General features: G+C 38.4%; 5 protein-coding genes across 5 annotated transcripts; 1 reads left to right on the top strand and 4 right to left on the bottom strand.

The window, feature by feature from the left end:
- Positions 1–96: 96 nt before the first annotated feature.
- On the bottom strand, positions 97–3,129 carry KQ657_001370 (uncharacterized protein; the record flags this gene model as incomplete). Its single annotated transcript, XM_043192168.1, has 1 exon — positions 97–3,129. One exon carries the CDS (start codon positions 3,127–3,129, stop codon positions 97–99), a length of 3,033 nt encoding a protein of 1,010 aa, XP_043048463.1.
- A 254-nt stretch (positions 3,130–3,383) lies between these two features.
- Positions 3,384–6,188, bottom strand: IRS4 (Irs4p; the record flags this gene model as incomplete). The annotated part of the gene is made up of 1 exon (XM_043192169.1): positions 3,384–6,188. The coding sequence occupies one exon, from the start codon at positions 6,186–6,188 to the stop codon at positions 3,384–3,386; it is 2,805 nt and encodes a 934-aa protein (XP_043048464.1).
- A 2,255-nt stretch (positions 6,189–8,443) lies between these two features.
- CLG1 (Clg1p) lies at positions 8,444–9,913 on the top strand (the record flags this gene model as incomplete). Its single annotated transcript, XM_043192170.1, has 1 exon — positions 8,444–9,913. One exon carries the CDS (start codon positions 8,444–8,446, stop codon positions 9,911–9,913), a length of 1,470 nt encoding a protein of 489 aa, XP_043048465.1.
- Positions 9,914–10,176: 263 nt separating this feature from the next.
- On the bottom strand, positions 10,177–10,689 carry KQ657_001373 (uncharacterized protein; the record flags this gene model as incomplete). The annotated part of the gene is made up of 1 exon (XM_043192171.1): positions 10,177–10,689. The coding sequence occupies one exon, from the start codon at positions 10,687–10,689 to the stop codon at positions 10,177–10,179; it is 513 nt and encodes a 170-aa protein (XP_043048466.1).
- A 695-nt stretch (positions 10,690–11,384) lies between these two features.
- Positions 11,385–12,044, bottom strand: YPT31 (Rab family GTPase; the record flags this gene model as incomplete). The annotated part of the gene is made up of 1 exon (XM_043192172.1): positions 11,385–12,044. One exon carries the CDS (start codon positions 12,042–12,044, stop codon positions 11,385–11,387), a length of 660 nt encoding a protein of 219 aa, XP_043048467.1.
- Between the last annotated feature and the right edge of the window lie 390 nt (positions 12,045–12,434).

A 12,434-nucleotide genomic window follows, 5' to 3' on the forward strand; every position in this document is an offset into this window, starting at 1 on the left:
TGCGCGCGCTACCAATTCGTAGTCCTAATACAGAAGCCCTCTTTATATCATACAAAGCTGTGTATAAAATCAACTATGATACTAACCCCAGCTTGATTAGAACGGGGTTGATGACCGACTAGCTCCGCGTCCAAGTCGGGAATTACTACCGGGGGATGTGGAATCAACAATGGCTCCTCTTTGTTTAACGAGTGAATCAAGTTTACTATCGATGAACAGCTTCATGAACCGGTTCTCCCGTTGTAGCTTATCCAATAGAGCTTCAGTAGTCATAATTGATTCTCTTCCACGTAGGGTAGGCAAGATCTTGAGTCCTGGACGAGCAATACTCTTTTGGATACTTTGGTATTTGTGAGTCAATGATTCCAATTGTCTTGATAGTTGAACAGCTTCTGAAGATTGGATTTGATATTTGGCTCTGAGACTTTCTGTTTCTTCTTCAAAGGAATTAAACTGCTCATTTGCTTCTTCACATTTCCTAGTGAGCTCAGCAATTAGTTTCTCCTGTTTTTCAAGTTCCCCATCGCTTAAAGCGTCGTCACATTGGGAGTTTAGTGCTTCTTTTATTTCTGCCTTCATCGATTCTGCCTTAAAGTCTTCCGAAAACTCTGTCTCTGAAAATTCTGACTTAACGGCTTCTGTTGTCAAGTCTTGTTCTGCATCAATCTTGGGGTCATCTGTTGATACTTCTTGTACTAAATCCGTCCTACTACCCTCCACTGTGGACTTTTCATTGGTTCCTTCCAAAATAGATTCCCCCAGTAAATCTGTCTTGGTTCCTTCTGCCATCGTTTCTTCCTTTGTGTTTTCTGGTAAGCTACCAACACCATCACAGCTTGATTTTATTCCACTGTTTTCTATTTCAGGCTCACTCATTCCCTCAGATTGTGTCAAGAGCTCTTTGTTATCTACTCCAGTATTGGTTTCTGTAACAAAACTAGTTCTGTTATCGATATTGTTCTCATCAACAAGCTTTGACTCCTTTGTTCCCTCATAGTCATCCAACTGTGAAACAGAACTCTTCTTTTCACCATTATCAGAAACTTGTTCCATTTCTGTATCTCTAGCTGAGACCTCGGCCATTGCTGAAACATCAATCATAACCGTGTCGGTAACGTCAGCTTCAGTTTCTTTCAGTATATCCTTTTCAATTGAGGCAGTCGTTTCTTCTTGGTTCTGTTTAGACTCTGTTATTGAAATCTCCTTCTCTGGTTGTGACACTATCTTGTCTGTATTATTCTCAACTTCATTACGAGAATCTTGTCTATTTGTAGATTCTTCTAAAACCTGATCTTCAGGCACATTTTTGGATTCAGTTTCTTCAATAGAAGGTTGTTCAGGTTGTTTCATGGTTTCTTTATCAGTATTTTCTCCATTCACTCCTTTTGAGCCCATAGATCCATTTGAAACTATTTGTGTTTCTGATTCCGGATTGCTCGATACTAAGTTATCACTACCAGTAGTATCAATCTTACTTGCATCTTCCATTTCTACATCAATATGTTGCTCTTCCACCTTAACTGGAAGTTCGTTTTCTTTTATTGGGTCAGAAACCACGCCATTATACTCCTTTGCTTCAAGCAAGTCGCCATTTGGTTTTATATCATTTGATTCTTCTTCCTTCAGTGGTTCAGCACTTGCTTGTTTCTTTACTTCAGGTTGTACCTTTAGACGATCTTTAATCTCATTCAACAACTTCAACTTGGCCTCTAACTCGTGTCTCTTGCAAGAATACTTGGTAGCATCGGTCTCGACTCTGACAAGCTTTCTTTCAACAAGAACCAATTCATCGTTTGATTTCCTTAGTTTCCGATAGGCTTCAGCTATTCTTTCTTCATCAGCATCGTATTCCAACTGTCTCTTGGTCTCTTGTTCTCTGTAGTTTGCTAAAGTGTGTGTGAGATTACCATCCAATTCTCGATAAATTATGTTCACTCTATCATGGAGGATTTCGGCAAACTGCGATCTGAATAACTTATAATCCATTGAAGTGTTGAACTGGGTAACTGAATCTGGAATGAAGTTCCTTTCAAGTGCATTGCTGAATTCTTCATCACTAAAAGATCTATTCATCAATTCATCGAATTTCCTTTGAACATGACGTAAGGGAAATAATGTTGTTTCATAATTATAAAGCCAACTGATTAAAGAATCCATTTTTGGTTCATAATATTCAACAAAGAAGTCGTCTAAATTTGTTTCAAAATAATAGGATCGTTTCATAATGAAGATCTTCAATACATTGAATTGCCATTTGAAAATTTGGGAAGAAATGTCATGACTATTCAAACTCAATTCTGGTTCTGGATGATCAACAATAATATGGTCTATGGAAAACAAGGGAGTAGGGATAAGTATGGGAACTTTAGAACCTATACGTAAGAGTTCAATGCTTGGACTTTTGATATTCAATGAATTATCAAATGTGAAGATCGCATTTGGTTTAACATCACTTTCAGTAGTAGAGGTATATTTATTGTATAATACCTGAGTAGTGATCAAATAGACTGTTAATTTAAAGTTGACTCTATCTTCATCTGTGGGTTCATCTTCTTCGTATAACTTAGACCTGCTCAAGTTCTGATATAGTAAGGTCTTACCAATTATTAAACCCTCTATGAGTTCCAATTCTTTAACACTTTCAGCTACCACCATAAGATGATACTTTTCATTCCTATCAATCAAATTATCTATGAGTCTATTGAAGATTTGAAACTTCCCACTCATATTAATCAACCTATCTACAACCTCTAATAATAGCAACTTCTTGGGTATAAAATGATCAACTAATAGCGATGGGTGCTTTGATACGATCCTTAATTGGTTGAATAAAATATTCATCTTTTCATAATGTCTACCTGAAATGTCACCACTATTGGTATTGTGGGCACCAGGGTGCGAATCCAATATGCTATCAATGCTTGTTCGCTTGTGAGGACTACTTTCAAATACGGCTTGGGTAAGTTCTCCATAGAAAAGCTGAACCATAACTTCATTCAAATCCATTTGAAACTGAGTCATGGGTGTGGGGAGATGGAACACCATATCAGAGTCTTGTTCTTCGGATAGTGGTGAGACTTGCAACCCTGAATAAGGTTCATCATTGGAAAGGATATCTATAAGATCCATGTTGATTGGCTGGCTGGCTAATACTTAGATGGAGCTGTGGGAACTGTTGGTCTCCTGAGGAAGTAAGAAGAAGAAGAAGAAGAAGAAGAGGAGGAGGAAGACTTCGTCTAAAGTTTGTAGTTACCTATTTTGATTTCTCTACTGTTATATTTTAACGATTCTATTGCCAATAGTGATATGGGAGCGCCGGGCTCCTGTTCGAGTCTTCCCCAGGTTGTTTTATTCGTATATAAAGTAACATAATCTATCTTCATTTATCTCTTCCTTTTCCTTAATGTAACTCCAATGCTGCCTAAACTTTCCCATACTTTGTTGTCCACTTTCTTAGGAAGCTTCCTCCCATAAAGGCATTGGTCAATTAGCCACATACCCACTAAAAACTCCGGTTTATTTAGTGTGCCATCTTTTCGGAAATCAACCAAATTCCATATGGTTTCCAACGTAGAATCAGGAAGTCTACATCGTTTCCAGATCCGCTTTATAACAATCCCATGGATCAATTCATTGGGTTGTACAGACTCCAAATTATGAAATTGTGCATCACTGGCTTTTAAATCTGCCGTTTTATGATTTGCAGACAATCGAGCAGCAACTAACGATTGATCTGAAGTTGTGCACTCTATGGTTGACTTCTTGTTATCATCCTCATTATTATCTTCATAATCTACTCCCACAAGCTTCGTAGCAACGGACTTTATATACAACCCTTTGTTGCTCATCCAAACACCTTCATATCTCTTCCTTTCACTCTCAGAAAGAAAATTCAAATCACTATGGTGTTTCCATGGTTTATTTTCATTAAATGTATCCCTTCTATTCTTCTTTTGATCCCTCATGGTTGTCTTTAAACGTATTGGATTAGAAACACCTCTTGGTGTTGTTGGTGTTACTGTTGCGGTAGTTGGTCCTGTTGTTCCTGTTGTTCCTGTTGTTCCCGTCGTCGTTGAAGTTGGGAGAATTTCAGAACTCAAACTTTCATGGTCATCATCCAATAAATTAACATCATAATAAACTCCCTTTTGTTGCTTCGATGTTTTCTTCTTTCCAAATAACAGTGTCTGAGGGTCTGTTTTTCCACGCTTGAATATTTCTGGGAACCTGGGGAATGCAGTTTGATCTTCTAAGCCAGATGTATTGCCTAATGAAGAATTAGATTTATTGCTCAACTTGGGTGAAATAGTTGTAGGCGGTAATTCAGGTGACAGTAATTGAGGTGGAGCTTTCCTTTTTGGTCTAGATTTCCCACTACTACTTCCTTCACCATTTCCCTTTATTTCTTGATTGGCTAATGTACTTAATGGGGACTTGATGTTGGGAGCGATGAGAGTTCCAGGTTCATCAAAGTCCAAGTTTTTAAAGGAACTTGAAAGTGACAGAGAACTAGCAAAGGAGGGTGCTCTAATAGCCTTCCCTCCCACTCCCAAACAAGGTGATTGAAGGAAATCACTACTCACCAGTCTTGACCCATTTCCATGTTGAAATATAGCATTGCTATTATTACCACCACTACCACCAAATGATCTCGATTCCAGTCCTGAATCGGAACAAGTAAAATGGGACGCTGGAACACTTAAGAGTTCTTCATTTACTTCTTCAAATGCTGATTCACAAACAGATTGATTCTCACTAACACTAATAGGAGATTGCATCCCCCCACTCCCACTGAGACTCTCGGCTATACTTCTATTTGAAGTGAAATAATCATGCCCGTAGTTCAGAAGGTTTGATTCTTCCTTCTCTTCAAGTAGTGGAGAGTGTGTTGTAGCCTTCAAGTCTTTAATATTATCAATGGAAGTCCGACCTCCATTACTCAGGTCAAAATTAGCAAATTCAGGTGCCAGGTTGGAAGTTGTCTTTAAAATACTAAAATAATCATGACCCTCTGTCGTCAACTTCGCCGAATCTGGGGAACATAACGGACTTATTCTTTCATAAAGACGGTAAGGAAGATGGGGATCACTTTGAGACATGTGACTTAAGCGTCTCAGGTTGATTGAATCGCGAATACTTTGGATCATGGCGTTATTCTCTTCAGAGGGTTGAACAGCAGTTGGGTTTGACACCATACGAGAAGAAATGGCATCTCTAACATTTTTTATCATTTCCAGAGGAGCATAACCACCTGGAATACGACTATGTTCATGATCTCGAGAAGTTATCTTTGAATCTATTGATATTTTGAGCTGTTTGATATTTTCCTTTGCTTTAGCTTGGGATTTGACCAAGTCAAGTCTTCCAACCACCGCCAGCGATGGGTTACTCAGAGAAATAGAGTATACTTCGGAAGATGATGCCATTGGACTGTGACTCATAGATGATGATGCCATCTTCCCTTGGGCTAGTACTTCATTAGTTCCACTATCTGTAACTTGAATTTGGGATTTATTAGTTGTAGTATGTTTTGGTGCGGTAATAACAGTCCGTTTACCACTGGGACCGGCTGTTGATTGTCTGTTGGCAATTCTCAGTGAAAAGGATGATGATGACGATGAATGTACCTTATCAGATAAATGATGATGACTTTCTCCATTCTCATTATCGCTAGAAGAGGGTGTTTGATGATGACTATGCAGAGTTCGTGCCGCAGTGATGGCAGCACTTGTGCTTGATAACACTGAGCTGGATGAAGTTGAAGCTAGTGTCAGATCCTGAGTATCTATATTATTATTAACTCTCAGTTGTTGTTCACTTCTTGCGTTTGCAGCAGCGATTCCAGCGCTAGTTGCCATCTTAGAAGGGGCTCTCTTGTTACTCAAATCTGTCGTGGAGGACTTGGGGGTATTAAGTAGTGTCAGATATATATTTCGTACTTGTTGTTTAGCTGAGGTAGCTGGATATTTTGCTCCGATTTTCCCATGATGAGCTACTGCCAGACTACTGGACGTTAAGCTAGTGGTGGAGGCCGCATTAGGATGAGTTGGAGTTGATATTGTTTGGCCTACACTGTTACCTCTAAGTAGGTTATTGTTAGAGGGGTTCTTTGTATTAGACGGCTTACCCGGCCTTTTAAAAGCAGCCAACGCCGCCGCATGACTGGCATCGATTTTTCCTGTTTCCATTGTCGTGATTAAGCTGATTCATACCACTTATTGGTGGGTAAGTTATTAGGAATGCACTATGTATGGTTGAGCTTTTGAGTATCGTATCTTTGTTTGGCATTTGTGTATGCCTCGGAAATGGGTAACTGCCCTCGATTAGATACGGGTTTTTTCTACTCTGTCACGTTTCCGAGGGTGATTTCCGATAACTCCCGACCTTATCAACCAGTAGATACGTTCTCCTAGTACGGTTCAATCAAGTTTATCTAATGGGACGTTTGTAGAAGTTGTTCGTTGTAGAGTTGTTCAATTGGAATTACACATGAATTAACATTTGTAGACCTAGGATTGTATGTGACGCTTATCAGATCTTTTGTCTCACTATTGGGTATCCAAATAAAATGGGTGCAAACCATCAAGAAAATGAGCTGTGCAAGGACTAACAGAAGCATGGCTTGATTTTGGGAACAATTAAAGTATCAATTAACTTTTCCAAATAGAGCAGTATATGTGTGTCCTGGCAATATAGTTTTGGCATTAATAGTAGTAATGAAGACAAAAATAATGCTTACCAGTTTTGAAACTGAACTCCAGCTTATAATAGGAGTTATGAGTTTCAACACGACACAGATTTATTTTAGAACACTACAGACTACCATTTAGAATTCCATTCAAAAGCTACTGCCTTAACCTTGTAGACATACATACCTGTCAATGAATAATATCGTATTCTACAGCTATATTCATGTAAACCACATCCTTCAAGGGGTATGCCCTAACCGTCACGTGAAACTAAAAAAAGTCGTTGTCGCAAATGATTATGTCGCATACATGAAATAGTTACAATCCCATGACAATACAGTTTAAATACATTACCACCATAAACTCAAAATAATATGACTGACTTCTAATGAAGCGTCCCTTTCACATTGTCGTTCCCTACCATATTTACCCCTAATGGTTTTTATTTACATCACCCATTTTTTACTAACATCATTCACTAAGTAAGACCGCGCTACCAAACACACACACACACAAAATCATAATATTACGCTGAGCTCTATCACATACAATAATAATACTCTCCTTGCTTGTGTAAGTACGTCGTCCCTACACCGATTCTTCCTAAAAGCACTCATCCCCCCTTGCCAATGCCTTCAAATGACACACGCCACGCCACACCCTATAAGATCCGTGGCAACTATTGAGATAGATGATGATTAGGGAATGTTAAATTCCGTATGGTCAAGTCTACTACCAAATAAGTAAACATACACCTCAATTGCGCAATATCAATATCAGTACTAACAGTATTATCAACTGTGACAACATTAATGGTATTTGTTGACTCTAATTGGTATTAAGCGATTTCAAGAGAGACCACTTGTTGTTTCAATTGGTGGTTTTGTATTGTTTGTTGACATTGCATCCCAATCCCAATTACCATTGCCACTGGTTTTACACCCATAATAAGTTTTATGTTATGTACAGAAACAACTGACTATGTAAGCGCCAGTTCAGGTCAGGTCAAGGGTACCGCCTTATTCCTACATGGTGAATAACAAAAAAATGCTAACCCTGTGTACTCTTTTGTGTAACTGGAAGGGATGGGACTATAGTAGACAGGCACAGAAAGAGAGCGAGCAGGGCAATGTGTGGTTTTGTGTCACGGATGAATTTTCTGATGTTAGATTCTTTTTTTCAATTAAAATTTGCTACACGAGTTCCACAAGTGTGTTGATTAAGAAGCTTACTTCAAGGCTCTTCTCCCTGTTGAAGCACCCCCATACTTGACTCATCTCCCTCCCATCCAAATTATCTCCTTACATTTGCGGTCACTTTGGATTAAGTCTTGGATTGTGTATTGATACAAATTCAAGTGTTTTTAATACTTTGTGGATAGTGTTGATCTTAATATCAACATTAAATACCTATATTGTGGGAATAAAGAGGAAACCTTGAGTTTTGGCTTTTTGCAAAGGAAATATTACTTTTCAGCTATATTTTCCAGTGCTTTCAAGCTTTTCTTTATTACTAAAACTGAAGCCTATACTTTTAGTTGAGATATTAATTTATCATTCAACTGTCCAGAGTGGTGCCTCAAAAGAATTTTATTGGAAAACGAACTTTTCATTAAGTATTCGTTATTCATTAATTAATTAATTAATTTTTTCATAGAAAGAAAGCTGTGCCAGTTCTGACTTCAGTCCTAAGCTTCCTTTTTTCTTATTATTTGTCAAACCAGAACTTTACTACTACTGCTATCCATTATTCATATGTTGTTTCAAACGTCTCATTATAATTCCAACTTGGGAACAGCAGGTCATCGAATCCCTTCTATGGCTTCGTCAGCTACTGCTGCTTCCAGAGCAGCTCCTTCAGGAATCCCTGCAAACTCAGCTGTTCATCCACCATATTTCCCTTCATCTAATTATCAAGCTTCCCAGTTTTATCCTCATGAAGCTCAAAGACAACAACAACAGCCTATTGCTGTACTACCTGTTAAAGAAGAAGCTCCCGCTGTTAATGGTGGGATCAGTTCTGTCTTGGACTACGAGTTGCCAACAATGTCAGCGTTTTTATCATGGTGTTCTTTTGGTATGTTGAAACAAACAAGAAACCCAACTAAAGAGTTTGAAAGTTTACTTGTGTCAGTTTTATTTGCTACTAGGTTACCAAAATCTACAATCATTATTGCTTTAGAGTATTTAAACCAAAGATATTGTCCTAAACATCTCGACTTGCTAAATGAACTGGAAATCTTTTTGAAGTTGGTTATTGCCTTGATATTAGCCAATAAGTTCAATGATGATAATACTTTTACAAATAAATCATGGTATGGTGCCACTGGTTTAGCTGTTGAGATTTTGAATTTAGAAGAACGTTTATGGCTTGAAGAAGTTGAATGGCAATTGAATGTGGTCAACTTTGAATCCAATATAATGACTTTGGAAGAATGCTGGGCTACGTGGTTGTCTAAGGTGACTCAACAACAATCATCAAGGTTGACATCTTCATCTCCAGTCTCAGCCAATTCATTATCACCCAAAATCCCAAGCTATTCTCATTCTCCTGTTTCATCTCCGTTATACAGTCCTTCAGTTGATTTGACTTACCATAACCAGAACTTTGTGGTACCTAATTATCAACAGCAGTCACAACATCCAATGTATCAGCAACCACAACAAGCTTATATTCCGCCACTATTTTATAATGGAGTGGCTGTACCACAAGTACCACCGCCCATGCAAAACGTGCTTCAAGATCAATATCAACCCCCACAGCATACTAAGACTTGGACAAAGCTGAGATTATCGCAGTCGTACTTACCATCTGTGCAATCATCGCCAATATGTGATTCCGATGGTGGGAAACATTATCATTCTGCTTCATCACCTTTCCTCATGTCATCCCCCGTGTCCATGTACGACAATGCACCCACTTGGTCAGCTTCATCCACTCAATTTTCCAAGAGTATTTGGGCTAGTACCACTGGTGTACCCGTTCCTCCTGTACTTCCCTACGGTAGTAGTGCCATCATGGGTAATGCCGGAGCCATGTTTACCATGATGGCAGGCCAACAACCACAACCACTACCACAACAACAACCTAGTCATTTCCAACACCACTTGGAATCTCAAGGTACATATGTCATGGCTCCTCTACCTGCCACCGTCAATGGTTATCCACACAATTTTGTTGGCTACACAAATCCCTTCTACTACAATGTTGCATCTACATGTTGATCAACAATAAAATTTTAATGGTCCTATTACCAACTATACACATTATACAATGCTGCTACTATACTATACTATACTGTGGCTACTAAAACCCTATAAAAAAACAAGAAAACTATAAAAGCTTCAAAAAAAAAACATATACACATATATAAAGCTCATTCTAGAGCCGTCTGTTTTATTTCTTTACTTTGGGTTGGTTTTAATTTTTTTATAGTACTTTTGATTTTATTACTATTATATAGACTTTATATATAATAATAAGCTAATTAAACTTTTTCATCGAAATCTCCGTCATCATCTTCTTCACGAACCAGACCTTCCTTTTCAATTGCCTTGTTGGCAGCTACAAAATCAATCACCTTGCCTCTTGTTCTCCGGCCAGTAGTGATGATATTGGAAACATCAATTTCATTCAAGTCTTCATCTTCATCTTCTTCAACCAATTCTTCATCATTCCCTTCGTCACTGTCTTCCGAGTCTTTGGCTACGGTTTTCTCTTCGGATTCCTTGGGCAAATCGTCTTCGTAGTTTCTTCTTCTCTTCTTATGTTTCTTTTTGGAAGAGGTTTCGGAGTCTATGTTTCTCTTGGTGGTGGTGGTGGTTGAAGTTTCGCCTTGTTCCTTGGGTTCACCTTCTTCCTTCTTGGGTTCAGCCTCAGTGGTGTCCTCACTCTTAGTCTCGGTTTTGGTCTTCTCCTCCACAGCTTTGGTCTCGGTGCTGGTCTCGGTGCTGGTCTCGGTGTTAGACTCAGCTTCAGTCTTCAATTCTTCTTTAGTCATTCTTGCTTGTATAATGTAGCAGTGTCTTGTAGGCGTGCATTATAGTTAGCATCAACGAGTTCTTGTCAAGGGAAACACACCGCACTGGCTGCGCGAACTGGTAGCGCGAGGAGATTTTTGAAGTGATGATATTAGTAGAAGACCATCACCTGTTTACTGTTGATGGTATTGTTATTAGTGCTGATTTTATTGCGCTCCTACTGCTCTTCCCGCTGCTCCGTCTCGATGAATGCGATAGGAAAGAAAACAAAGCTTTCAGATTTGATCAACTATAGACTCCGAATTCTACTGATAGATGGTCGCACATATGTTGGGACACTCTTAGCGTTTGACCAGTACTTAAATGTTGTTCTTAGCGACGCTGAAGACGTCCGAATTCCCAAGAAAGTCATGAATGAATTACGTCGCAATAATAATAATAATAACAGTAATAATAATATCAATAGCACCGCAACCACTGTGAAGAAAGAGGAGAGAAGATCTCTAGGGTTGATTATACTAAGAGGAGAACAAATAGTTAGTATGGCTATTGAATGTGGTCCAACCAAAGATGCTAGAACTAGATTGGTTTCAAGTTTAGAAAAGGGTAAAGGTGTTAGTAGACCCATCAAGATCCCCAGAACCAAAAGAATCAACTAAAGTTATATTTTATATTATCAACCCTTATTCAACTAAAATAAAGCATATAATTACGTCTAACAACAATTTGAATTTGAAGAATTCTTTCTTTGCTCCGGAGCCGGAGTCAAAGAGATTGTAGGACCAGAAGGTTTTGACGATGAGCCCCCATTTTCCTTTGTATCAAGTTGATGCTTACTAACCATTTCATAGATGTTTTTAACTAATTGATGGAATGATAGTTCAACATTATCAGCAGACAAAGCGGACGCTTCAGTGAATAATAGATTATTTTCATTAGCGAAATTTTTGGCTTCGTCTGTTGGAACTGCTCTTAAATGATCTAAATCCAGTTTATTACCAACCAATTCAATTACAATATTAGCGTCTGCGTGTTCTCTCAATTCTTTTAACCATTTTGATACGCTTTCATATGACTCAGTTTTAGAAATATCATAAACCACTAAAGCACCAACAGCTCCTCTATAATAAGCACTAGTGATTGCTCTGTATCTTTCTTGACCAGCAGTATCCCAAATTTGAGCTTTGACTCGTTTCCCATCAACTTCTAAAGTTCTTGTAGCAAATTCAACTCCAATGGTTGATCTTGATTCCAAATTAAATTCATCTCTTGTGAAACGTGATAACAAATTAGATTTCCCAACTCCTGAGTCACCAATCAATACAATCTTATATAAATGATCATAATCGTAAGCAAAGTCGTCGTTCCCAGACATGTTATTGGGTTGTAGTGATATCAGTAATAGTAATAGTATTAGCAGTAATAATAGCAGCAGTAGTAGTAATACTAGTTATATATACGGCCTCTAAATGTATTATGTTTGTTATCAAGTGGCTGTTGTGATGATGGTCGTTGTTGTCAATTTTTTATGGGTCAAACGACTTTGCGACTTTTTCCATAGGGGCGTGGATCAGAATAAGAGGGCCCATTTTGATCAACAGTCAAAGGTACAGTATCACATGTGGAGCAGTAGCAAGTAGTGGTCCGGTATGACAATAGTAGTGTCGTATAGCAGTGTCGTATAGAACTACTGTACCCTAATTTGAACTGTAGTACGGTATCGCAGGTTCTATGGTAGTCCACTATATACAATAGAAATAGTAGT

Source organism: Scheffersomyces spartinae, assembly GCF_019049425.1.
Source record: "Scheffersomyces spartinae strain ARV_011 chromosome Unknown scaffold_15, whole genome shotgun sequence".
NCBI lineage: Eukaryota > Fungi > Ascomycota > Pichiomycetes > Serinales > Debaryomycetaceae > Lizanozyma > Lizanozyma spartinae.